General features: G+C 32.3%; 1 protein-coding gene across 5 annotated transcripts in view; it reads left to right on the top strand.

The window, feature by feature from the left end:
* Positions 1-25,048, top strand: part of LOC126906159 (Krueppel-like factor 6) — a 108,834-nt gene that overhangs the window by 65,725 nt on the left and 18,061 nt on the right. For 3 of the 5 annotated variants that reach the window (XM_050686491.1, XM_050686489.1, XM_050686490.1), the window contains exons 2-3: positions 4,026-4,087; positions 23,818-24,439. In XM_050686491.1, the coding sequence (XP_050542448.1) occupies positions 23,830-24,439 (610 nt within the window). In that variant the 5' untranslated portion in view covers positions 4,026-4,087; positions 23,818-23,829. Of the gene's footprint in view, positions 1-2,921; positions 2,980-4,025; positions 4,088-23,817; positions 24,440-25,048 lie in introns of those variants that run through there. The other 2 variants (XM_050686486.1, XM_050686488.1) reach the window with 2 other exon arrangements.

The raw sequence follows: 25,048 nt of genomic DNA, 5'->3' as shown, positions 1-25,048 counted from the left end.
ACTGAGCTGTAGTTTTAATATGTCCTCGTGAGTTAATGAATTAGGTTTATATCAACTGATTCTATAAGAATCGGTATATTGAATACGATTCTAAGAATCGTATAAAAGACAGAAACCACTAAGTTTTATGTTTAGTGTAAAACTTGATTCATGCCTAAGGCAATGTCGTTTATATTATTTTATAATGTAATTGAATTGTTCGCAAAAGATTTCTGGCTCAAAGCCACTAGAAAAAAAATTAATTTTTATTTATTGTATGCATGTTTAACAATTATTCATCGGTTTCGCTGTAAAAAAAGCAATAATCGTGCATATAATTCCGTACTGACGATTTGTATTTGTCATTCTTGCGTCTGGATTTTGAATTCTCAAAAGCTATGTTTTTAAGGACAATGATAATAATTGACTATCATCACAAGAGGGGGTTGTCTTCGTAACTACAGTTGAAAATGTACTAATACCATAATCGTGTTTATCGAAGAGAGCTTTTACCATTCATGTTGTCTCGATGGCTATCTACACCTGTATCCGTTTCGGAACGACTCTCTAGTCGACGTTTGCAACGACTCTGGTTCGATGTTTGTTGATGACATTTTTGACATTGCGTACCATTATGAAGTTATCTACGGTGAAAATGTCATCTCTTCAGTGCCGAAACACGTCACCATCAGCCCATCGAGGCTTATCGCTAATACGATACAATTTTCTCGTTTGCGAATGTAATGTACCAGCTAAATAGAACCGCATATATATACACCGTTATGCGCAAGCATCGTCGCAATGATTACTATGCGGTTATTTTTTATTTGCCAGCTTTGAGACGGCGTCACAGTAAAATGTGTTGTCCCTGTTTACCACACGCGTGGACCATAAAACAGTTAGTGTCGCGTATTGCTGGCTTAGTTTAGTACGCTGTGATAATTATTTCTAGGAGTTGTGTATCTTTGAAATACAATAGTTTTTTTAGAAAACCGTTTTCAAATCGCAAATAATGAACAACACTCGAATGCAATATCTACATATTTTCAACGCCGGACGTGCGTTATCGTCGACATCTTCAATTGGATTCACTTAATGTGAATTCTTCTGAAGAGCCGTTTACTATTTTTATGAGTTTTGAAATTTTCTGGACAATACGTATTTTTGTGTGACTTATTTATGCGTAGGTTGAACTACTTTTCCAGTAAATACAAGACTCTTGTTAAATATGTGACAAAACAACGTGGCAGTGCAATTGATTAGTCTTTTATGTTTTGTCTTTTGTTTTGTTTTTCAATTTAAAAAAACGTTAATTGTCTTAATTGTTTTCTTTGGCTACCTGCGGATGTATAACAAGAGACTAACGCTGTTCTTCGCGTATACTTATGAAATGATTTCTATTCTTTTGTTAAAAAAATAACGTTCATTAAGTCAAATTGCGAGAAATAAAAAGTTCACATGATACGCGTCCACTGCATTGATGTGTGATTTTGTTGGGTTGTATAGGAAACAAATTATTATATTTAACAATATGCGTAATGCGGTTCCACTGCAATTGTTTGTTGTGTTTCGTGTAAAAGTATATTTTCTGACAACAATAACGTTCGATGATGATAATTTGGTTGTTTTTTTTGGACGTTTCAGTCAAGTAACCACGAGGAAAAATACTGTCTCGCGCATATAGGTGCACGATATGTGTTACGTGGTATACATGACGATATTACTCGAGCACGAAATAGGTAAAGGACATTTCTGTATTTTGTGTGTCAACTTTGGCATCGTTATAACAATGCGTTTATGATGAAACAATATAGCCAAGAGTTTAGGATTCCATGAGAAATTTTCAATGGTATTCTGTAGGTTCATAAAATTAATAATATAATCGGATAGTCTGGGCGGTCTATGTGCGGAATGTCGTCATCTGAAATTGGAAGAGTATTGTGTGTTTCGAGACAATATGTTTTATATGAAAAATAATGATCCAGTTTCGGTAACCATTGTAAACGAATACAGTACAAGTTTTTTTAATGAAAAGTAAAAAAAAAAGATTTTTCATGAGATTATAATAATTTAAGACATTTACGTTGGGTCGTTTGGAAACTTTTAGCATCTCGAAATGCCGCAGGAAGTAAAAACAGCGTGTCTAGCCCCAAAAGCATTGAATTACGTTCTCTTTCAATGTAGTAATGAAAAAAATACTATGCACGAAATATCGTCGTTTAAAGCAAGAAAGTTGTAAATTGCGTTTTTTTTAGCCTATTACTGTATGGTATTGTACAAATACATCAACCGCTGGAACATGTACACAAAACGCATTGATTGCGTTGTACGTTACCGATAATTCCGATACGCGCGTGCACTGAGTTTTAAAATCTACACTGAATAATTATCGTTGCACGTTACAATGTTTTCTAACTTAATTTCATTTAAAAATGAAATCATTTTTTTCTGCGATCAATGCATTGAGATATCAGTTGCGAATTTCTATAGTCCATTGGTCCCTGTGTTGTTATTATTATTACTCGAACAGAATAAAAGGCTTCGATTGTCGCAACATTCCTCTCTGACGTTACCCTTTCCATTATAGATAAAGTTTTACTAAATGATTGCGTGTTATCATATTTTGCTTATCTTAATTTTATTATCGTTCGTGTGGGATTGTTGGTATTCGATTATGTAATAATAGTGTAATACATGTCTGTACGTTCAGCTTTTATCGGAACGACGCCTCGACATATTCCTATGAGGGCGCTGAGGGAATTTATTTACTTGTAGTGTTATTCAACTCATATGTATATTTATATGCACCTGCCTCTCTACATAATTTCAAAACACACCGACATTTGAGAGTCGTATAATCCTCTTCCTTTGCACAAATACCACCGTCATCATATAAATCCTATGATCCTGCCGGTAACCACATCAAGAGCTTGTGTAATATACACTAGTTATACGACATGATGTATCACACGGTCATTCGCTTACGCGGTGGTAATAAAGGTTAGTTATGCATAATTTTACACAAAAATGGCATAGGGATTATTTGGACGGACTTATTAGTCGAGTAGAAATCTAAAAACATTAAAGTTTACATACAAAACAGTTCTCGATGATGAAAAGACCAAACGCGGTTTAATGCGGCGAGGACTTTACGTGGCACATTTCATATTATAACAGCCACAGTATCTGTTTATAAATCATAACCTCAACTTTTATACATTGCACTGCCGTTGTTATTATACGACGTACACAATACACGAATAGCTTATCATCAGGACCCCTCGGAACACAACTACAAAGAGTCAACCATTGGCCAAAATGTGGTCAATTAACTACGCTTGCGTGTGTGTTTGTTGCCTTTGAACAAGTGCTCATGTTTCAGTTATAACACATTGCCCACACGCACATGAGACCCATTTTATTATTTGCCGACATTCTCACACCGTTTGATGAATGTTGTTTACTTTGGCTTCCAGTCACGGACCAAACTTTGCGGCTCATAATAAAATTGAAATTATTTCACTATACCGATGAAGTTCGTTTTAATATTTAATAAAGTGGTATTAATCTACTTACTAGATTATTATATATAACATATCCTAATTAACAACAAAATGAATTTCTTTAGATACGTGTTATAAATGGTTCGCGTGAAATTACCATTTAATGAATATTAAGTAGTTGCTGTTGTCTTAAACTGATTACATATTTTTTTGTTGAAGTGTAATATGATAAATTTAAAATTTATTGAGAAAACTACAAATATTACTGTGTCTGTTTCATATATTCTACTTATTACGCCGAATGCTGTTTGATTTGTTGAAACAAATCTATATTTGTAAAACCCCATATAATTATTAAATTCTATCCTGTAATTTGTTTTTGAATACTTCAGATACAATTATAAAAAATGCATATCAAATTTCAAATAAGACATTTTTCAAAATACGAAACTACTACATATGTTTCTCTTAATTCTAAATTGATTAATAAAAATTGAAACTAATACTGTATACATATTTAACATTTTTTTTTCTCTGTTACAGGTAATATCATATTCCAAGTTGTTGACGTAAAGTTTTGGCATTTGAATAGAACTAAAAAACTGGTAAATTGTTTAAAAATCATGTTTAAAAAAGTAATTAAAAGAAATACATTTTTGGTAATACATTTTTTTGTTTTTAATAAAACCAAGGTTTAATATTTCCATTTGCATTTTTAAAATCACGTACCATTCGATATTTGGTTAGTGATTATTCCTTGATTTGCATATAGAATTGGTTTTGACCGCTGTTTGACACAATGAGTTCGTTAAGACTTTTGCTGATTTCATTTCTCACTTCATTTGTATATTAGATAATACTAACAATGGTCGCCACAATTAACCCAAGTCTGAAGTTAAAAAATATTCCTGACAAAACATACACTTATTTTTAACTGAAAATTGTAGTACACTACCTGACAGAATAATGGAGCAACCGAGTACCTCTTGTATGTATTGTGATGATAATAGTAATATCAATGGATATTCCTTCCACGTCCAGTAACTGAAATGGATATTTCTGGTAGTTTCACTTAACCAAAAGCTTTTTATTATTATTTTAAAGCCTTTTTTTTTTTTTTGAATAAATTTACACCTCTGAGAATTAAGTATATAAATCCGTATAATACATATAAGCATATAAATCTGCCAGCACTGTTTGAAATATTTGGCGTATGTCAACCGAAGAATTCGAAGTAGCGCTCTATGACCCCTGACTTCTCCCTCTTCTCTTTTGGATGAATACAAAATTACACTTGAATACGTGATGGACCAAATCCATGCCCAAACTATATAAAAAAAAGGCCAGATTACGATTAAACTCGCACTTGTAGTCGTGAATATTGTCAAAAGTTAAGTGATATGTAGGTTTTTGTCACCACCAGACTTTTAATCGAAGAGTTTGTTGAGATTTAAGATTTTCAACCATTTCTTACATAGGAATGAAGTTGTTAATGAATATCGTCCGACAGAATAAATTAGAGTTGGCGACGATGAACTAGGCGCCATGAAAAAATCCTACACGCCGAGTTCATGTTTAAACCATTGCAATTAAGCTCATGCTTAAAACAAAAGTCTACACGAGTCACGTTCCTAAATTACACTACTAAAGTATAACATAATTTTATGAATGAAGTAATTATTTATTAACCACCTTAAACTTTTTTTTTTTTAATATATTTTACTCGATATAATATGTTGAGTTTTATCGAGAAAATATACACAATTCTATAATATGTGCAAGTGTTCCAATACTGAATTAAACACTCAAAATGTGAACGATAACTACAAACTGATAATTACCACGTTGAAGTTATAAGAATAAATATCATAAGATAAGACGTTAGGTATCAAGTGTTCTTATGAATATGCTTTATACATTTTTCACATTAGTGTCTTTAGTAAGATTAAGCATTAACAGTGGAAAAAAAATTAAATATTATCTCATATCTAGAAAATATAACGAAGCTTTTGTGGGTTTTCAAATGCACCAAACATTATTTCTACATTTAAAATGCAATTAAATAATCTTCTAACTGTAATGATAAATACTCGATGTTACTTTAATTGCACGACTTAATTGAATACTTAAATACTGATTTTAATCTATAGAGTTTATTTATATTTGGCACAAAAAGAAATATGTATCACATTCAGTTAATTTGCAATTCATTTCTTTTTTAATTTTGTTAAAAATAGTACTTGAATTATGCGCTGTGCTTCTTTGTATTACATAGAGTTGGCTGATAATACTTTTTTGTTTTCTCTTTAGTTCTTTAAATATTAAATTAACGTATACATATATCGAACATTTGTTATAAACGCTTAAACCGTACTCATATAAAATCAATTATCCTTTGTCCATACAAAATTCACTGTAATCATGTCTTTATTATATAGTTATCCTTACATAGTGTATTTGTAAAATATTGTATAAAAAGTTAAAAATAAAAATTTGTGACCATTTCGTGTGCTGACAGAAAACATTTCAGAGGAACTCTATAAAAAAAAATTCTATAGAGTTAATGAAAAGTATATATACTTTTTAGTACATCGAAAAGTAACGTATTATTTTGTGAATAATCCTAATGTGTGTTTTTTGCATATGTTAAATAAAAAAAATTATTTTAATTAAAGTACTTTAAATAATTAGTGCTTAAATAAAAATAAAAATGAAAGTGAATGACGACACCCACTTTCATTTTATTTATAAACAATATTTTCGTTGAATTTTTTATCTTACTAACTTTATGAATCAAAGAGAATTACTAAATCAGATTTATTATAATCTAATTAATCATCAAATATTTTTACTTCTTATTGTTTGAGGTTCAGGAGTGGGTATTAACCATATATTGATAATTATTGTTAATTTTCTCTAAATGTGTGTAATATTTTAATTTACTGAACATTTATAGACCTATGAAATGATCGTAAATTTTTTTTAGATATTTCATGACGACTATAGGTGATAATTGATATTTGATTACTTTTTCGGTACTTGTAAAGTTGTAAACAAAACTCGTTTAGTCTTCATGTTCATATACTCATTTATATCGTTTTTTTTTCATCTTAAAGTTTTACCTCGCTTGTTCGTAAATCGATTTTTTCACCGTTTTCCTATAATGGCGGCGTACTTGGAATTTTTTTCCTTTTTATTAACAATGCGCCCTGAATACATTATTATATTTTCCGGCATAGTATTTTCGACTCTACTAAGTCACAACGTTAAACGGTCACGTTGATAATTTCAGAACATCAATGGCGCGCATTGTTCCTGGCAAACAAAACAGTAGAAGTGTAAATAATAAAACGCGACACACACTTGATTTGATGCGATTTGGGGTGGTTTTGTTTTTCTAAGCTAGTTTATTCAATACAAATTCAAATGCTACTTTTACAATAAAATATTCAACGGACGACCTTTAACGACGTTGCCATTGGAAACAAGCTGCTGCGAAATGTCATAACGGTATTCTGTTGCCGCATTTAAATAACACAATACAGATGTCGTGCGGTTGTTCCTAATGATATTATTGTGTTTCTATTTAAATAGAACATCAAACTAACCACCGTTAAAGTGTACCATAATATCATGTAGCTGCTAGAATTTTGCTGAAATAATTTTAGCCAACACACTATTGGTGAGAACAATATTATCCAGGTTGTTGATTTGCATTATTATTATTCGAAATGTTATAGTAAAGAATTTTTTCTGTTTTCCTTCTTAGACTCTTCTTATAATGTGGTATACAAAAAACGATATGAACTGTTAAGAGCCAACTTTGTATTTTGGATTCACATACGATGTCAATAGGAAAAAAACAATCTTATGAATAAAATAATAGTTTTAATGTTGGCAGGTGTTTTATTTCAGTTTTTCAGGACTTATTCCAGTTTTCGGGATTTTCAAAGAAAGATACTGATGATCGCGTTAAAAATAAACACAGTGGAAGGACTCCATACTGGATAATCGGTCATTACAAAAAAAAACATTGAGTTTTCATTCTAGCCATAAGATCTGAGATTCATTTGAATGAAATTCAACCATTAAAATTAACTCTGAAAACTTTCTTTGGACAATTTTTTTTTATCACGTTCGATCTATTGGGAGTAGTTTTAAGTGAATAAGAATAGAACACGTGTCTAGATTCCCGGACAATAATTGAGAAGACTGAGATGGAGTCGCTCTCCGATAGAGTTTTTGTCGACGCGAAAAACTTTTAAATTAAATCCGCCGAGTCACGGACCCTACAAACTGTGCAGACCGCCAAGTAACCCTCTTTTTTTCTCGTCTGCACCTTGATATCTGTCTCTCTACACTATGCCGCCTTTTCTTTTAGTTACAGTTTCGAATGGAACTATGCGTGCATTTCTTATTTTCTACTGAAAACGAATTCTGATAAATACTTTTCTTTATTTCACTCTCATTCAGTTTAACGTAATTAAATTTCAATATTTTCGTTATTATTTTTTCCTCGTCGTTCGAAGTCATGACCGGTATTGTTTAAATAAAAGTATTTGTTCTGCCGACCGCTGTCGTTTTTTTTTTGCTACCTCCTACCCAGTTCAAAAGTGTCTCTTGGTGCCATTAAAATTATTCGACTCCTCTTATAGCAATAATGCAATATAAAGTTGTATGGCGTTGGGCTTTAAGGATATTGAGCACGTTCCACAGCAGCAGCCACGTTGCGCTATATAAGTACGGACCGGAATGTTTTACTATCATCCACACGACTATAACGAATGGGCGAAAGATGCCAATACAACGCCAACAATGTTGAAAGTTCATTTTATTTCCAGATGTCGGAAAACGCATTTGTGATATTACACGAGCAATATGTACGCACAGCCGTATGAATTAATTAAATACCGACGTAACTGTCGCGTGTGTGAAATATTTCATCAATTAGATTATGTCATCGACAGAAATTACAACCGAATTGTCAATATATTTTTAATCTAAGAATTTTATGGATGATTAATATTTTTTTTAATTGCATAGTTTTGACATTATTGAAAACGGATTACGTACAATTTTGTACCATTCATTTACACTTAACTCATTTCCATCATACAAATTCAATAACAATTATTTTCCTATGATAACATTTTATTAAATATGATAATAATAAGCGTTTTATTGTAGTGTGCAATTTAAAATTTAATTAAAACAAAAATATGTTCTAGGTTGTTGTCGTTGTTGTTTTTTTTTTTTTACTTGATAAAAAATAACAATTTTTTTTAACATTGAATAACTTTACTTGCGATAATTACTAAATTGGAGTCTTAACCTTAGAAAAAACAATTATCAATAGTAAAAATGTTCGGTCTGCGATTAAAGTAACATGAGATAAATTAATTTTGAAACTAATAGATGTGAGTATCCTTGCTTTGAAAATATACAGAATTTATATTATTTTTCATAACTCACTGTTTTCGCCGTTGAACGTTTAAAATTTGTTATTTGAACGACTATGTTAATTTATTGACTATCTATATAATATTGTAAACAATGGGAAAATAAAATTTACAGTCTGCGCTTTGTTTGTTTAATACTTTTGAAATTACTAGAAGCTCAATGAATTAGTAGAGAGCCTGCGCGTTCAAAAAACATCAATTTTTTTTAGTGGTATACAAATAACAAAAGGAAAAATGTATTTTTTATTTTACCTAGGTCATATATTATCACGATCCCTGTAAAACGAGTTTGAATGTTGTAGTTAGTTAAAAAACTGATAATATTATATTAAACTGTATAACACTGTTTTTTCTGGTTTACTAATAAAAAGTTATGTTCACGGTGGGAGTCGTTTGGTTGGGTTCTAATGGGTTTTGGTAAAATTTGCCGTTACTAAGAGTTGCGGAACACTGCAGCAGTCTTTGCCAGCAAATTGGAAAACAATGTCAGTTATTCACCCCCCCGTACTCCGAATAGTAGTTTGAAACTTTAAAATCTCTCTGGCTGCAGATTCGTTGCCGCACAATAGGACGAGGACAAAAAGATATTCACGCTTTTTACCTCGATTCGCCCCGCCGTAGGTATTACGAGACTACAACAGTAACACTCTCTTTAATACAACAATGACCTGGATAACAAATATATCGTACACGAGCTTTGCACGAAAACATAAACTTTGTCATTTTTGTTTAATTTTAACTTGCACTATTATGAATCTTAACACATCGGATGTTTGATGTAGCGACGACACAATAAAAGTTCAAAGGTTTAGTGCTTCTTAAAACCCCCTGGAAAGAAATTAAATAAATAATTAATTTATGCGGTGCGTTTCGTTAACACGGGTTTAATGCGCATTAACATAATTCCAGAACCTCAAGTATACAATAAGTACACAGTAAGAGAACTTGTCGTCTGCGCTTTATCGTATTGCGGAAAATTTTAAATGCAATTAAGATCTGCTTATGAAATTTGTAAACATGGTTTTAATTCTATAATTATTATTGAAAAACTGAATGGATTAAATTTTGTTCGGTAAACAAAAAATTTCTAATCGGTTGTTAACAAATCAAATATTTTGCTCAACATAAAAAATTAGATGACCTCGGATCCTTTAATTTAAGAAATAAATCAATCAGTCAACACCCTTAAAGGAAGTGTAGTGCTCGTTCATCAACTTCATAATGCACATTGTTAATGACTTGAAGTACAACCATGACTGTGCTGATGTTTTTTCATATCAATGTTGTAATCAATTATTATGCGTCTGTTCTTTTTATTATTGTTTTGTCATAGAGAGAGAGAACAGTTTCCTCAAGGAAATCCCCTAAAATAAATTCACCCAAATGTCATTAATAATAATGTAGAGGGTGTAATTAAAACACGTTACTCGCAACGATCTAAATTCTATACGGAGCGGGTCGGTGACGATATTGCTTGGAACGTTGTTTTTAATTGTCTTTTCCGAAATGTTACTTCATGGTAATGTTCTCCTAACGGCAAGTAGTCCTACTCCATGAGTTCATAAGCCGCCCCCTTTCTTCACTCTGTCGTACGAAAACGGCACATAATCATTTATATGTGATTATAGCGTAAGTGTACAACATTTTAGCGGGTAATGACTAATAAAATACAAATATTTTATGTTATACTCGTGCAAGATGATTCATTATATTTCAAACGGTATCGTTTAACGGGCTCAGAAGAAAAAATGTTGGAGAAATTTAAGAAATAAAACGTTGCCAATGAAATATGCCTCCCAAAGGATTTTCACCAGTTCCAGTCAAACGGCGTCGGCGGTCTCTTTTGTTTTATACCTTCGCATGCAAAGACTACAGCTAAATAAATATCTTCTCTTTCGTTTTTGTAAGATTGCTGACCGTATACACTTGAATATCTTTAGTGATAATTATTTTGCACCAATGGATTTACAGACAAAAAATGGTCTATGTAAGTGACTACCTGAGTTCTGACCGTCGGTAAATTATTGTTTTATTTCATTTTTTTGCCATAGCTAACTGGAGTTTGGATTATTTTTAGAGTGAAGCGAGGTAAAAAGGAACTCGTGTTACACCTAATTTATGTAACGCTCTGGGGACTCCACGTCGTCTACTGCAGTGGTGAAAATATTTCGAAATAAACATGTATGCCGCGCGTGCCGTCGCCTTTTTATAAAAGAAAATCCCTAAAGGTTATACAGGCCGTATACTATATCAGTGAGCTTTGCGCATTTCGCAATTCTACTTAACTGAATTTTTGTTGTGCTAGAAAATACAACGAGTATTAAAAATGAGCTGTTCGTTGCATTCCGTCGTTATTCAGTAAATGTCTAGCAAGAGAAGTTCATTTCGTTCTAATGAATTGCACTAGTTGATTAGTTAAAAAAAAAAATGTATACGATTATTGAAAAATAAAATAATAATTTAACGTGTTGCATGTTTATGTTTTCAAATTAATTATTAAAATTTTATAGTCAAAAAAAGAAACGATGAAACTCAACCCATAATCTGGCACATTGCCATTGGTCGAAGTTTTGAATTTTAGGTACAAATTTAAACTTTTATATCCTCAGATTTTTCTCTCATCCGCTCTTTACGTGTGCATTTGGTTGTGTAGTATTAGTATTGAAATCAAATTAATCCGCATAAATAATATTCTGATATTTTTTACTGTCGTTTGGTTTGTTTTTGCTTATTTTTGTATTATACTTGCATAAATCCGTTTATATAGCAGATGTGTGTTTCAATATTTATGGATAGAGGTACTATACGTTAACTTTATATGTGATCAATATTCGCCAAAAAGTCACTTCTCGTCACAATGACGTGTAAGGACGTGTAGCATGAATTGTTCGTAAAAGAAGTTAGGGAAGGAAGAGAAGGTACGTTTAAGAGATATGGTTAAATCGTTGACTTTTTCAGCTGTTGTAGTCGTGCTTGTGTGCGTGTATGTGAGTTCGGTAGGATTGTGGGTCGAGTCTCGCGTGTGCGAAAAAAAGAAGGTTGGCTGCTGGGCTTGATATCGATCCGACGACGCTTTCTGCGCCTCCTCTTCCCCTTGCACAGTCACAACAGCCGTCGCTTAAGTCCACTGGCATGCTTAAAACTACCCAATCACTCGTGTACCGCATGTTCTATGATACTTGAGCAATTTTTTTCTGAAAAATAGATATTTAAAAATGCTTTAGAATGCCTTAGGTACTAAAATATTAAGTTTTAATATTAAATCCTAGGTCGATAGTGAAATTTCTTTAGTTTCAAATCTTAATGAATTTTCGAACAATAATAATTGGATGATTAGAATTTATCTATCAATTTGTTTGTCAAGTAATACTCTCTCGATTTAATTATTTTCGTAGTTTTTCCATTGAAAAAACGCATTTCGTAACAAGTGCCAAAAAAATGTTTGAAATATAACCGTAATAAACAAAATATTTTATTTGAAAAATACATTAAAAGTAGTAAGGAATCACCAACTATTATGTTATTAGTAATCTTGGCGAGTTTATTGTAAGCAAATTATACATCAACAAGTTACCTCAAAATAATCTTTAAAATAATTACTAATATTTTAATTATTCTTTTAGTTTGTATTCTTGTGTATATTTATCATGAATTTTTTTTCACTTATTTTTTGCATTCGTTAACTTGTTGTTATAGCAGTATCGAAGAAATAATATTTGTAACGAGTGTTAGATGGCGGACTGTTGCCCCCGAAAGTTTAATTCAGCGCACGCCGAGTGTGATGGAGCGAACCCTTCTCCGTCTACGTCTATTTTATTCTTTTAATAACATTTTGCTCGGGTTATGCGCAAAAGTTTTTCGTCATTGCTTTTCGGATTAGAGTTTGACCAAACCCGGCCGAAACGTTCATAAAATAATTGCAATTATTTACAATTTATCGTTACAGTGTTAATACAATAGAAATGTTTACGTTGACGTCGCAACCGTTACGATTTAAATCACTTTGATATCAAGTGCTGTCTACCTTATATTTAAAATCATGTAATTCTGTCCAATAACGTTTCGTGGTTGTTAACAGTTAAAAAAATTTAACTGTACTCACTCTTTGGTGTAACTTCTTTTTGTTTTCAAAACATTCTTATCATTTGGCGCGTTGTTGTTTTATAATCTGAAAATTTATGTTGAACATGTAAACGGCGGTGAATTTTAAATTAAAAATCAAAGAAATAAATTACTCGTTCACAAATGGTACGATTATAGTTTAAACTGTTTCCGGGTGCCCATTTTTATAGTAAAGTTTCATGATAGTCACAGTATAAAGAAAACTTTCATGAACTTAATTGACGGTGTAAATTAAGCATTTCATTATTGAAAAACTCGAATATTCTTGAAACTATTATCGCTCGAGGCTTATTCGCTCAATACCAATTAAGCGTCTATTAAGTTTTTTTATTTTCGCAATTATTTGAAATAGTTTTAACGTTAACGCGATATTCTTATTGGGCTTGAATTTAGATTTATTGCGGTTTCCATTAATGAGTGAACGATGGTCGCTTTAAAGAAATAGTAATAAATAAAGCCATTGCGTTTTTGCCCATTTCTATGAGCCACAGTGCCGGCAAGGTGGTATATTGCCTATATGGCACGCCGTGCACTCGACACAAAGTGTGGGCACTGGACGACTATGTTTTTGCACATAAATTGCAAACAACCGCTGCCCGGGTGTTTTATAATATATTACAGCTATTCCTTCCTCTTCAATTTGTTCCTTTTATTTATTTCTATGGTGCCGATCTTATTATTACGACCTTTCGCTTTGGCACACGGTGTTTTTACACAGACCATTGGTTTTCGATAATAATATTACATATATATAAGCAGCCGCTTAATGTCCGAGTCATTTAAGCTGGTTGCTATTTGTTGGCCACGCTGTGCATTTCGGCAGAAGAATTTTATGGTTTATACTTCGCGTGGATGAGCAGCGGTAGGGTGTTCACGGCCGACCGGACCTCACCTTCTGTCAGTTCTCGCCTTACGTGTCTTGTCCAAAGTAATGGCTGCGACTTAATTCAGGTTTGATGGGTCGTTAAATTTTAAAGATAATTGATCGAGTCGGAACAGTAGTGTTTGTTTATTAAAAACTGAAATACGCAAATGAGAAATATACTCGCTTGGTTCCCTACCTACCCCTTACGGCGGTTTACTTATGCGTGCTGTTTAGTTAATTATCGTAGTGTGTTCACGAGTGTACCTATTTCACAGGCTAGCGAAAATATAATAACCACTTGACCATTGTAGTAGTATACACACACATGTGCTCGCCCGAGTCCTTATTTCCTTTCGTTTCACTCGACCTTAGCTCTTCAACATTTTAACTTGTAAAAACGTTTTTGACACCATTCCTAACGATTTTCCCGGCATTTTGTCATGTTCGTTGTGAATTAAACGTCGTTGCCACGCCGTGATACGTACAGGTTTTCTACTAATAAAGTAGATTGTAGTGTTAAGAGCTTCGATTTATCTAATACGTTCGAGGGTCGAGCGCATTATAAACGTATCTGTTTGTCTGGGATTTATTGAATCCTTTTGAATTGATAAACAATACTAATACAATGGAACTGAACAATACTTGAACGTGATATGCAATTAATTTAAAAGCAGACATGTTATATTTTGCAATAACGCACACGAAATATTAGTTTTCAGGCATCATCGCGTACACTTGATAGTTAGTACATTCAATGAGCAATGTGGACCTTTGTCTATATCTATATTCCCCTAATTACTATTCGTCCGTTTCAAATAGGTTTTATCATCAAATGTACGTTTTTGCGCAGTCCATTGAATACCATACTACTGTTGTGTACATTTGTTTGCCTATCGATGTGTCAGTATAAAGACTAACAATACTTTACAATTAACTGGGTAATGTAGTATCAAATGAATTGAGTACCAATCAATAATAAAAATATATGTTTTATATTTCACTGAACATTATGCCTTTTTGAATATCCATTATGAATACTTGATATGTGTGTCGTTTATTATTGTATTAAACAATTTGTACGGATTTACTGTGATCGATTCTAAATATTTTTTGGTATATTTAAATGCAACTAAAAGATAAAAATAATATTGAAACGTTTCTCTTCCGTTCAGTTAGCAGGTGCACCGTTTGATAAAATCTCGGGTTCTTAATTCAGCAAAACGCAACGCTTATATTTGCTCGAGCAAAAGTTTTAAATGCAAAGTGACGTCTAAAAAGTAAGCACTCCAAAAATTCATTCAATACGTAATTATATTATATACTACTACTGAATTGCAATTGAATAATTCAAAAAACCGTTTTGCGGTAGGCAGATGGAGCCTGTGGCTATGGCGTATTGTCCAAGGCGTTGAGTTGTTCAAAGTTTCGCGTTTTGCATAAACCGACTCGAGTTTCCACGGAATAAATACCGAATCGAGCAGAGGAAGTGTCCAATATAAATAATTAAAAGCGAAGTTGTGCGTGACGTGATGAATGAATGCAGATGCGGAAGTAGAAGAAAATAGTTGTGTTATAAAATAACGTTACCTAACGAGGTGACGAATCCGCGTTATATCATTGTCATTGTTTAAAAATTAAGTAAAATTGAACGACACTTAATCGATTACCTGCGCCTGTCGTTATTTTCATTTGGTCCGCGATAGCTCTTGTCGGAAGTCATTAGGACGACGAGCTGTGGAGAAGTGCGAAGAAAGAAAATTAAACATTCTCGTGTAATTTATTAACTCTAAGTAAATTGTGACAAATTGTCTTGTAGTCTGTTGGTGCTGTTCAATTTGGTTTGATAATAACGAAGTACGTACCGGCAATTAGTGGAAGAGCGTTACCAGAATAAATAACTCATTTCTCTTCATAAAACGAAAATGTCGGCGGTCTATCAATATTCATTCAAACTTTGGTCTCTCACAATTAAAAACGTGACCTGCAGAGTTGTCCCTACAATAAAACTGCACATTGTATTATAATCGGCTTTACACTCCTAGAAGAGTAGTAGTCAAGTAGACCTACGGGAGAACGGACCAGACCTATGATATTTATAATATTATGTTATATTTGCAAAGGGCGAATAGTCAGGTTTTCTTCTAGAGCATTCAATACGTGTTTGAGTTGAACGTTCAATCGCATTATTTTGCACTGTCAAAAGTGAGTAGGGGACGTATGCTAATTACTCTATTATTATTAACTCTGTTAAACGTTGATACAATTATCATAAAACTGTTCACTACTTTATAAAAAGTATTTTTAATTGAAAAAATAGTTCAGCCACGTATCAAATATCTAAAAAAAACATTAAACGTATTATTCAGCATGAAAATCAATAAACTACTATCGGATATCTAACAAATGATTATTAATAATGTTACTAGCTTTTTATAGTATCGTAACAATGCTCGTTTATCGATTTAAAGTGTGTTTACACTAACACATAATGTTGAATCGGCATGATTTCGAAAATCGGCCAAACCATTTATGGGCGGTCGTTAAAAGCTTGCGCGACCTACTTTAGGGGAAATCAAAAAGGGTCCGACAGTGTGCGTACAGTTACCGAAATATTGTTATACATTTTTTTACCAGTAATCTCAATCTAATTTCTTTTAATAATTCTTTTTTATTTTTTCGTATCCAATAATTCGTGTTTGTTCGATAAAAATAAACCATATATGCATATTTTAAAATGCTAACAATAAACGTAATTGTAAATTATATTGGAATCATTGCAAACGCCGACTTGAAGACTTTTACTGATTATGACGATAGTGTTATTGAATTGATCGCGTAACCTGATTTCAACCATACCTTGGTTACGGTAAAGTAGTAGCTGTAGTGCATGTGACAGTAATATCTGTAAATGGGAGCAGGGAAAGCTCGTGAGAAGATGAACGGGTCGGAACGGTGGAAAGGCCTCGTGGATCGATACGCTGGCAAACGACGGCGATGCACGCGTTACGACTACTCGCCGCCCCCTCTTTTGCCTATCTGGTATTTCGCCACAAAACTCCACCCCTCCCCTCTATCGTATTTCCCTCACGTGCGTACCACAAATTCCATTAATGGAATACCTAGCGGCCTCCAACACGCTCGAATAAATGTGACGCGATGTCAATGGACGTCTGGTACGGTGCCTCCGGCGACGGTTTTATGCATAGACCTAATACTATGTATTAGCTGTAATTATATGGGCTCAGGTTTTGTTTGAATTAATTAACTTACCAAAGTGTAAATTGTCAGTTTGGTTTTATATTTAAAGATTTTTAATTCTATTTTTCTATTATGAACATTTTCGCATAAATTTTTCAAAGTTTTATTAGTTTTTTACCCGTTCTTGACGATTATTCTTGATAAACGAATATTGTCACCGTACGATTGCGCTCCTCAGATTTCCTCGAAACTCGTTAACCAGTAGTTTTATTTGTTGTTCATTTTAATAAAACCGCTTCTATCTTTAAAACTACTTACCCCTTTAATGTTTTAGATTGCAATTTGTTTCGTTGCAGTAATAAAAAATAAATTCTTAGTCGTCTCATGTACTAAGAACAACATAAACACCATACAGTGTTGCTATTTATAAAAATACGTACTCGGTGTATTTTCTTTACAACGTAATCAAAACTAAACTAATAAACTCATAAACAATTTCTTTTGAGTTCTCGATGAAGAATTGAGTGTATTTAATACTCCTAGAATAAAACACGTTTTAACTAACTTAAAAACACCGTGGTGCCAATTATTTTTATATTGGATATTTTCAAGTTGTCCTTTATCATTAAAATTACTGCCTTTATAAAAGAATCGTTTCAGAATAATAATAACAATAATCATGCAATAATAATTACGTTGTTCATGAATTTATTTGGCCCCGTGTTAATTATTTTACATTATTTCGATGGTAATTATAATTTAAGCATCATTATTGTACGAACGGCGTCTCTTGTAGGCAATATCGATACACAGGCGGCAATCGTCAACGACGAGCTAAGTCCACAACGCGGCGCGTTCTCGACTTGGGTTTTTTTTTTATTATTTTCATCCCTTTAATCAAGTTTTAATCTTTTTAAAATATTTTATTTAATTATTTTTAAGAGTTTTCTATACTTTCCTTTAGATGATGTCTCGTGTCCGCTACAAAATTAATTTGACGACAAATGTTTTGCAGTTGAAATATCAAAAAAAATAAACGTTTGGATTTATTTTTACCTTGTTAAAATAAACATTATAAACCAGATTTGTAAGATTTTCCAAACCTCATAAATATCATTTTTGTTCTATACGTTAACAGAATACATTTATAAAAATATACAGAACGTCTAAGATCTAACAACGATCTGTCCTGGCAGAACTTTGGCTAGAGGAGAATCCAAATTTGTCGGTCATAGTACAAGAAGCCGACGAACGTCACAAACTTTTAGTACAATTATTATTTTGTTCTATTTTTTTAACAATTATTGCCTTCTTACACTTCGTTAAAACAAATCTTTTATTTCTTGTCTATAATATAAAATTAAGTTATAAATAAAAAAATTTTTATTTATTTTTAGCAATTTTTTAAAAAAGTTTTAATGGGTCGATAGCAGTTTTAGAACAAGTACTTATTAAGTTACAATTATTTATATACATATCCACTCAATATATTAAAATGCTTATAACTTTCAATAATTGAAGATTTGACAAAAGTAAAAATTAATGTTTTATTTTTTTTCTCTAATAAGAAAAAAATAAAAGTAATGCTATAAATATAATATAAAAAGGCAATAACTGTTGACAAAATTACAACGAAATGATAATGAGACTTAATATTATACTATGTTCATAAATTAATATTGTTAAACTATTAAACTAAACGGAGATTATTTCCCTTGGCTAGTACATAAAACTCTTAAATAGGCCTTTCCGAGTGTATCAAAAATTCCAACCTATTCAATGTTTACAATACAAAAGTTATGCTTTACATAACGTATTATTAATTATTTTTTTTCTAGTTTTTAATTAAAACTTTCCGTTGGTACACTTAAATTTCTGCATATAGCCTTAAACAAAAGTGTCAGCTACTGAGTCATTAGAACCTCTGGAAAACTGCTTAGTCGTTCAATTGTTAGATAATACAAAACAAAATATTCACCTAAATTATGTGGAGATAAAACGCGTGGGCGGTTACGCATCAATTGATAGCAAATTCAACATTCATGGTATAATGTATTATCTATTTATAAATTTAACAATAAAATATGAAAGGATGGCATGGGGTGAAGTAAATTGAGTGACTGGTGCCAGCCAAGCGTGTTGGAGTCCGTACGGTTTAGAGGTTTGTTTTGGCGCCACTACCAGAGAGAATCTTCTACGCGCGTTTGTAAACGGGTGGCGCCCCCCCCCCCCCCTTTTTTTTTGTTAAGGAAAAAAATTTGTAGATGNTAAACGGGTGGCGCCCCCCCCCCCTTTGTTATTCGGTAAAGGAACATTAGCTGAATGTGCACGGGCTTCTATTGTTGACCACATCGAAAAAAGTGCTCCGTAATTAGGGAACTCGAGCCTTTTCTGTAATTCATCTTCACCTCCAAATTTTATACACTCAACAACACCACCTAGACTTCCAAACTACCAAGCCATTTTTGCTTCAGTTATACGCTAACAACATGGCTTATTTATTGAACATAACAATTAAAATAGGATATAGCTCTGAATGATTCGACTAAAATTTGTTATTGAAGTTAGTTTTGATATTAAATTGTTAAATCTGAATTTATATGTAGACCACAATTAAATGTTTAAAATACAATATGTTGTAAAAATACATATTAGTGGTTCTTGTTACATGCATTGAATTTCATATGTTATAAAGTTTTCTAATTTAAATAAACTAAAAATTTACATTGAAAAAAAACGTGGAATAATCATAAATAAATTGTTAATCTTTGTGAATATAAGTAATACTATATTTATTTGTTTTTTAATAATTTATCGAAATTTGTACATTTTTACGATGAATTAGATAAATGACAATTGTTTTGCGCTAATAAACTTTGGCGTTGTTATTATGTTAAGTGATTGCAAATTTTATTTTTTTTAATTGAAAATCAAAATTCAAGAATAAAATAAATTTTAGAAAAATTACGTTTTGTTAAATATTATAGTGAATTTTTATTTTTATTTAACATAAATATTCAATTGTGATTATTTTAAGATTTTTGTGTGATTTGTATTGTTTATAATACGTTATATTTTTTTCAAATATTAATCGCTTTTAAAATTCCAAACAAAAATATAGTGAAAAGCATTATTGCATTACGTAGCTAAACCACGTGATTTCTGGTGATCAATAGGATAATTTAAATTTAACGTGATTTTTAATTCCGCGTAAATATTGAAACTTTTACTTATTATGTCACAACTTTCACATAAAATATTATGTATTTATTCTTTATGTTCATTTTTATATTCTAAGTATATGACATGAGGCTTATGACATTGAAAAATCAACATTGTTCTAATAAACGTTAACGTTTTGATAATGTTTAAAACATGTCAAACTCGTTGTACTATTTTACTAATAAGTACAGTATTTTATAATATCTAAATTTGTATAACAGGGTAGTAATTTGCCTGAGAAAATTTTTTCGGGATCCTGAATTTAATTAAAAATAAATAAATATTTTTATATTACAATGCATATAATGGAACTAAGACACCTCACCCCTTAGAACTTTGTCCATTACCATTGGTGTTTTGAGGTTTCAATTTTTAAAAACTTTACAGAATGTACGTTACATTCTGTAAAATACGCAAGTTTATGCTCTTATATCGTTAAACACAAAAAGATATATTATTTCCCTTCCATTTTGTATACTAAACATGTAATTATTATTGCTATTTTTATTTTTTATGAATTCTCCCTTAACACTATAGAAACTGAATGAAAAAGGTCATAGCTACCTTCGATTTTGAATTCAAAAACCTTTGATAGAGCGTATACCCTATGTTTTGTTGACAAAAACACCACTGTTGTAAGGGTCAACACACAAATATAATTATTAATTTATTTATTTGTTTGCTATAAAAAATGTAGTTTGTCAAAATAAAAATTTCTTTAACAAAGAAAACCTAGTACAAACCATATTAAAAAAAAACAATTTCATTTTTACGTGACGTTAAATTTAAGAGCATCTTGTAAAGTATTTTTTCTCGGTTGTAGATATTATAAAAAAATATATTACATCGCTTTTGTTGCGATCATTATGTTACTAAGTTAAGGTGTATTTCCTCTTGTCTGAAGCCGGTTCGCATAATATTACCATATTGTCGTTCTAAAGGTATCGTTATCACATTGGATTAACATAATAATTATACTTGTATAGTACTTATGTCATTTAAGAAAATAGCTTTATAGTCTGCGTTGCCACTTTAAGAGAATTATTTTAATTCCATATACTTATATCTCATTTAATATTCATTTGCCGACGGCCTTTTAAGAGACGATTGTTTTCTAGTTATCGGGTTGATACTCCCCTGCAAATTAGATGAAATCGTCTCTAAAAGCTCGGCACATTTTCCTTGCCCTAATTAGAAAAAAAAAACATTGGGGTGATGGACAAGTTGATTTTTTTTTTTAAGTAATAAAAACACAACACTAGAAAATATATACTCGTTCAAGAGCCCTTTGCTTATCCTCCCACTCCGACCCATCGCCAATTTCAGTTGTCGAATGTAAACCCGATTGACATCGAGCAAATTTAAAGTTTCCACCGAGCTTTTGTCGTCAGCACAAAAACAAAGGACAACTAGTCTAGAGGATCGCACGTGATCTGAATAACGACAATAAAAACACAAACACACGCAATGCAAAGATAGAGGGGGCAGTTCGTGCAACGAATACCGAAAATCCAATGCATGGCTTCGTGGACAAGAGGTAGTATCGAATTTCTGAGAAAGTATCGGATCACACTACGTTAGCCTCGAACGCTGAGATTGTGTTTGTGACGGCATATTCATTTGTTAACAACGAGGACTTTGGTCATTTTGTAACTATTCTAATACTGTTGTTTTCGTTTATCCCGAATTACTCACGTGAAACAAAATTCTCTGTCGTTCGCCTATCTCACCGTGGCCAGCTGCTGCGTTTGGGTATTATCGGCCCGTGATTTATTTGCCATTGGACAAAACGGCCGTCACCAGGCGGATTGGCAGCCTTTATAATAAAATATGGATTCAATTTCAAGTCGTAATCGAGCACGAACAGATTCGCGGCCGTAATGGCCAAGTAAAGGGGAGATTGATGCGTCAAAATACCCCCTCTCCTTCGAGTCGATTTGTTTTCGGCGAAAAAAGTAAATGAAACAAGTATTGCGAAACTACACGACGGTGTCATTCCTCCGGTTGGGTCCGTTCTGATCAAATGCCAACAGTGCAGGTTTTGGTATTATTCGCATGTTTTAATGCGATACGCTTAACGATAAGAATTTCTCCGGAGTAAAATAATGCCCTAACAATTATAATTGTATTGCTTTATTATTTATACGGTTTGTTATCATAAACAATATGATATTCGTTATTTTAGGGTATTGATTGAGTGTTTTTAAGTGTTTATTTTCGAACCCGATCGTGCTTAATATTAGTCGTTCCTATTCAGAACATACGTCGCGTACATACTGATAAGTGTACATTGTGTATACATTTTAAAAATAACGATGCGCATCTGCAGTCTCTCGTGTGTGGCAAAAACAGATTTGGATAGAAGATTAATAATAAGAGAAAGGGTGAATAATAGTGGTTGGGTTTCTGCACGCTGTTTGTTTACTTTTTCTCTGAACGTCTTAAGTTATTCAACAAGCGTAGAACATAGAGTTCGCGGCTCGTTAAGACTCAACAAAAAACCATTATGTATAAATGTACGTTATCAATACACAACAACAAAATTCCTATGAGCTCTGTACATTTGTATGCACTTTTTTGTTTCTTATACAGAATGTTGAATCGACAGAGAAGCATTTGACAGTTTCCTTTTAATTGAGTTCGAATATAGTTGATCGTCTCAGTAGAAGGGAAGTTTAGTAAAGCGAAATAATACAGAGTCAACTACAATGTTAATTCTGTTTAACGGAACTCTCTCCTCGCGCTGTGAACTCAAAGCAATTATTTATTTTTTATTCATTATAATTGTTGCTTTTTCTAAGTAAAAAACATTACTATCTCATCAACGAAAAAACTATTGTTTAATTAAAAAATTCAAGTACATTAACAGTAAAGGAATGAATGACAAATTAAGACTTTTGACAGTTGTTAGTTTCGTTCAATTTTAAACATCGTAACGTAATATATAATTCAATACAGTCATAATTCAGTATAACTGTATTTTCTTTATTGTTGTCAGGTTTATGAAACCCTTTCCGTTAATCTTTACAGTATTGATCGTTTTGACGGAATACTTTAAAAATTATGTAAATAAAAAAATTGACATTAATAAGTTTTAAATGAAAATAATCTGACATTTCAATTTTTTAAGTAATTTTAACATAATTGATATAAGATACCTTTGAAAACTTATCCTAATATACAACAATAGAGAGAAACGTGACAAAGGTGGAAACAAGATCTATAACGAAAATAATTTTTATAAAGAAAAATAAATACAAATTTTCTTAATGATGTCATTTAAGTACATTCACATTATTTTAGTTTAATAACAATGTTTATTGTTATTACACAACTAATACAAAATAAAACATTTCATAATAAGCAGTTTATATTTTTAGCCTGATTATAAATACGATAATTATAGTTTATAACATTTAAGGCATAATTTTTTTTACATTATTACTAACTTTCTATGTTAATTTTTTAGACTTGTTACGAGATGGAACGTTACCTGAAAGAAGAACCAATGGTTTCATCACCAACGCGATCAGAATCACCATGGTTAACAACTTGGTCAACAAGAGTTGAAGTTGAAGTGGGCTTGGATTGTGCTAGTAGTATGACTTCTAGCAGTAGTTCACCATCGACGTGTTGGTCAGGATTCGCAACACCTCCTCCTAGTCCCCCGGACGAAACGGAATTACCTCCACCGCCTCCTGCAATACCTATAAAGTCTGCGTCTTCATCGTCACCATCGTCTTCATTGTCATCTACTCTATCGGTTTCTTCTTCAAATTCGGTCAGTTCCGTGCAGACCTTTTCATCTACTGCCGGTAACACTACAACTAGTGGGACAACTTCTACTGGTACCACCACTGCCGGTCTTCTTAAAGTGACTGTTGCTCCGGCCACTTTAAGCAACACCCGGACAGCCGTTAATGTGACGGCATCCGATCCTCCTGTACCAGTAGTGTCAATTGCAGCATACCATCCTCGGCTACATTTATCCCCAGATGCATCTAAAAAGATACATAAATGCAAATACCCCGGCTGTGAAAAAGTTTATACAAAAAGTTCGCATTTGAAAGCACATCTCAGAACGCACACTGGTAAGTAATCCAGATCTTTTTTAAAATAAATAATATAGCTCGTTTTAAACCAAAAAACAAAGATTAAAATTTTATCGATTGGCAGAATCTGAACTACGATGTCTCATTAACTCGGAATATCGTATGGGTTTATTTAAAAACAGAAACGTGTAGGTAGAACAGGGACTTTTTTAAGAAGACCATTTCAATCCAATTGGGAGTTAACATTTATTACACAAAGCTTTTGGGGTTTTCACGAACAAGTTGTTTATTTGTACCTTACCGGCTGCATATATAATTTAGTTTAAGCGTCGGCGTCCCGAGCTACAAGGTTGTTGCAAGGCAACGAATAGATACCGACCCTTGTGTGTAGTAGGTAAATGTCTACTATCTACGTATCTTCATACACCTAGTCAGCATTCTTTTTACTCCACTGTAAAAACGCTAGAGACAGCTTTCTTTGTAATTTAAATCTTTCCAGTGTTGGGTATACCTATTACTACCGAATGCGGTTGAAATCCCAGGTGATTTTCAATCCTCTTTTTATGGAGACTGTACAGTTAGTATTGAATGTGTGTCTAGGATAAGCAAACAGCTTATTTCCCCGTTTAACAATGTAGATTGTAATAA

The sequence above is a fragment of the Daktulosphaira vitifoliae genome, unplaced genomic scaffold (genome assembly GCF_025091365.1).
Source record: "Daktulosphaira vitifoliae isolate Bord-2020 unplaced genomic scaffold, ASM2509136v1 Scaffold_4, whole genome shotgun sequence".
Classification (NCBI taxonomy): Eukaryota; Metazoa; Arthropoda; class Insecta; order Hemiptera; family Phylloxeridae; genus Daktulosphaira; species Daktulosphaira vitifoliae.
The sequence above is the reverse complement of the archived record's forward strand: the minus strand, read 5'-3'. Positions and strand labels throughout refer to the sequence as shown.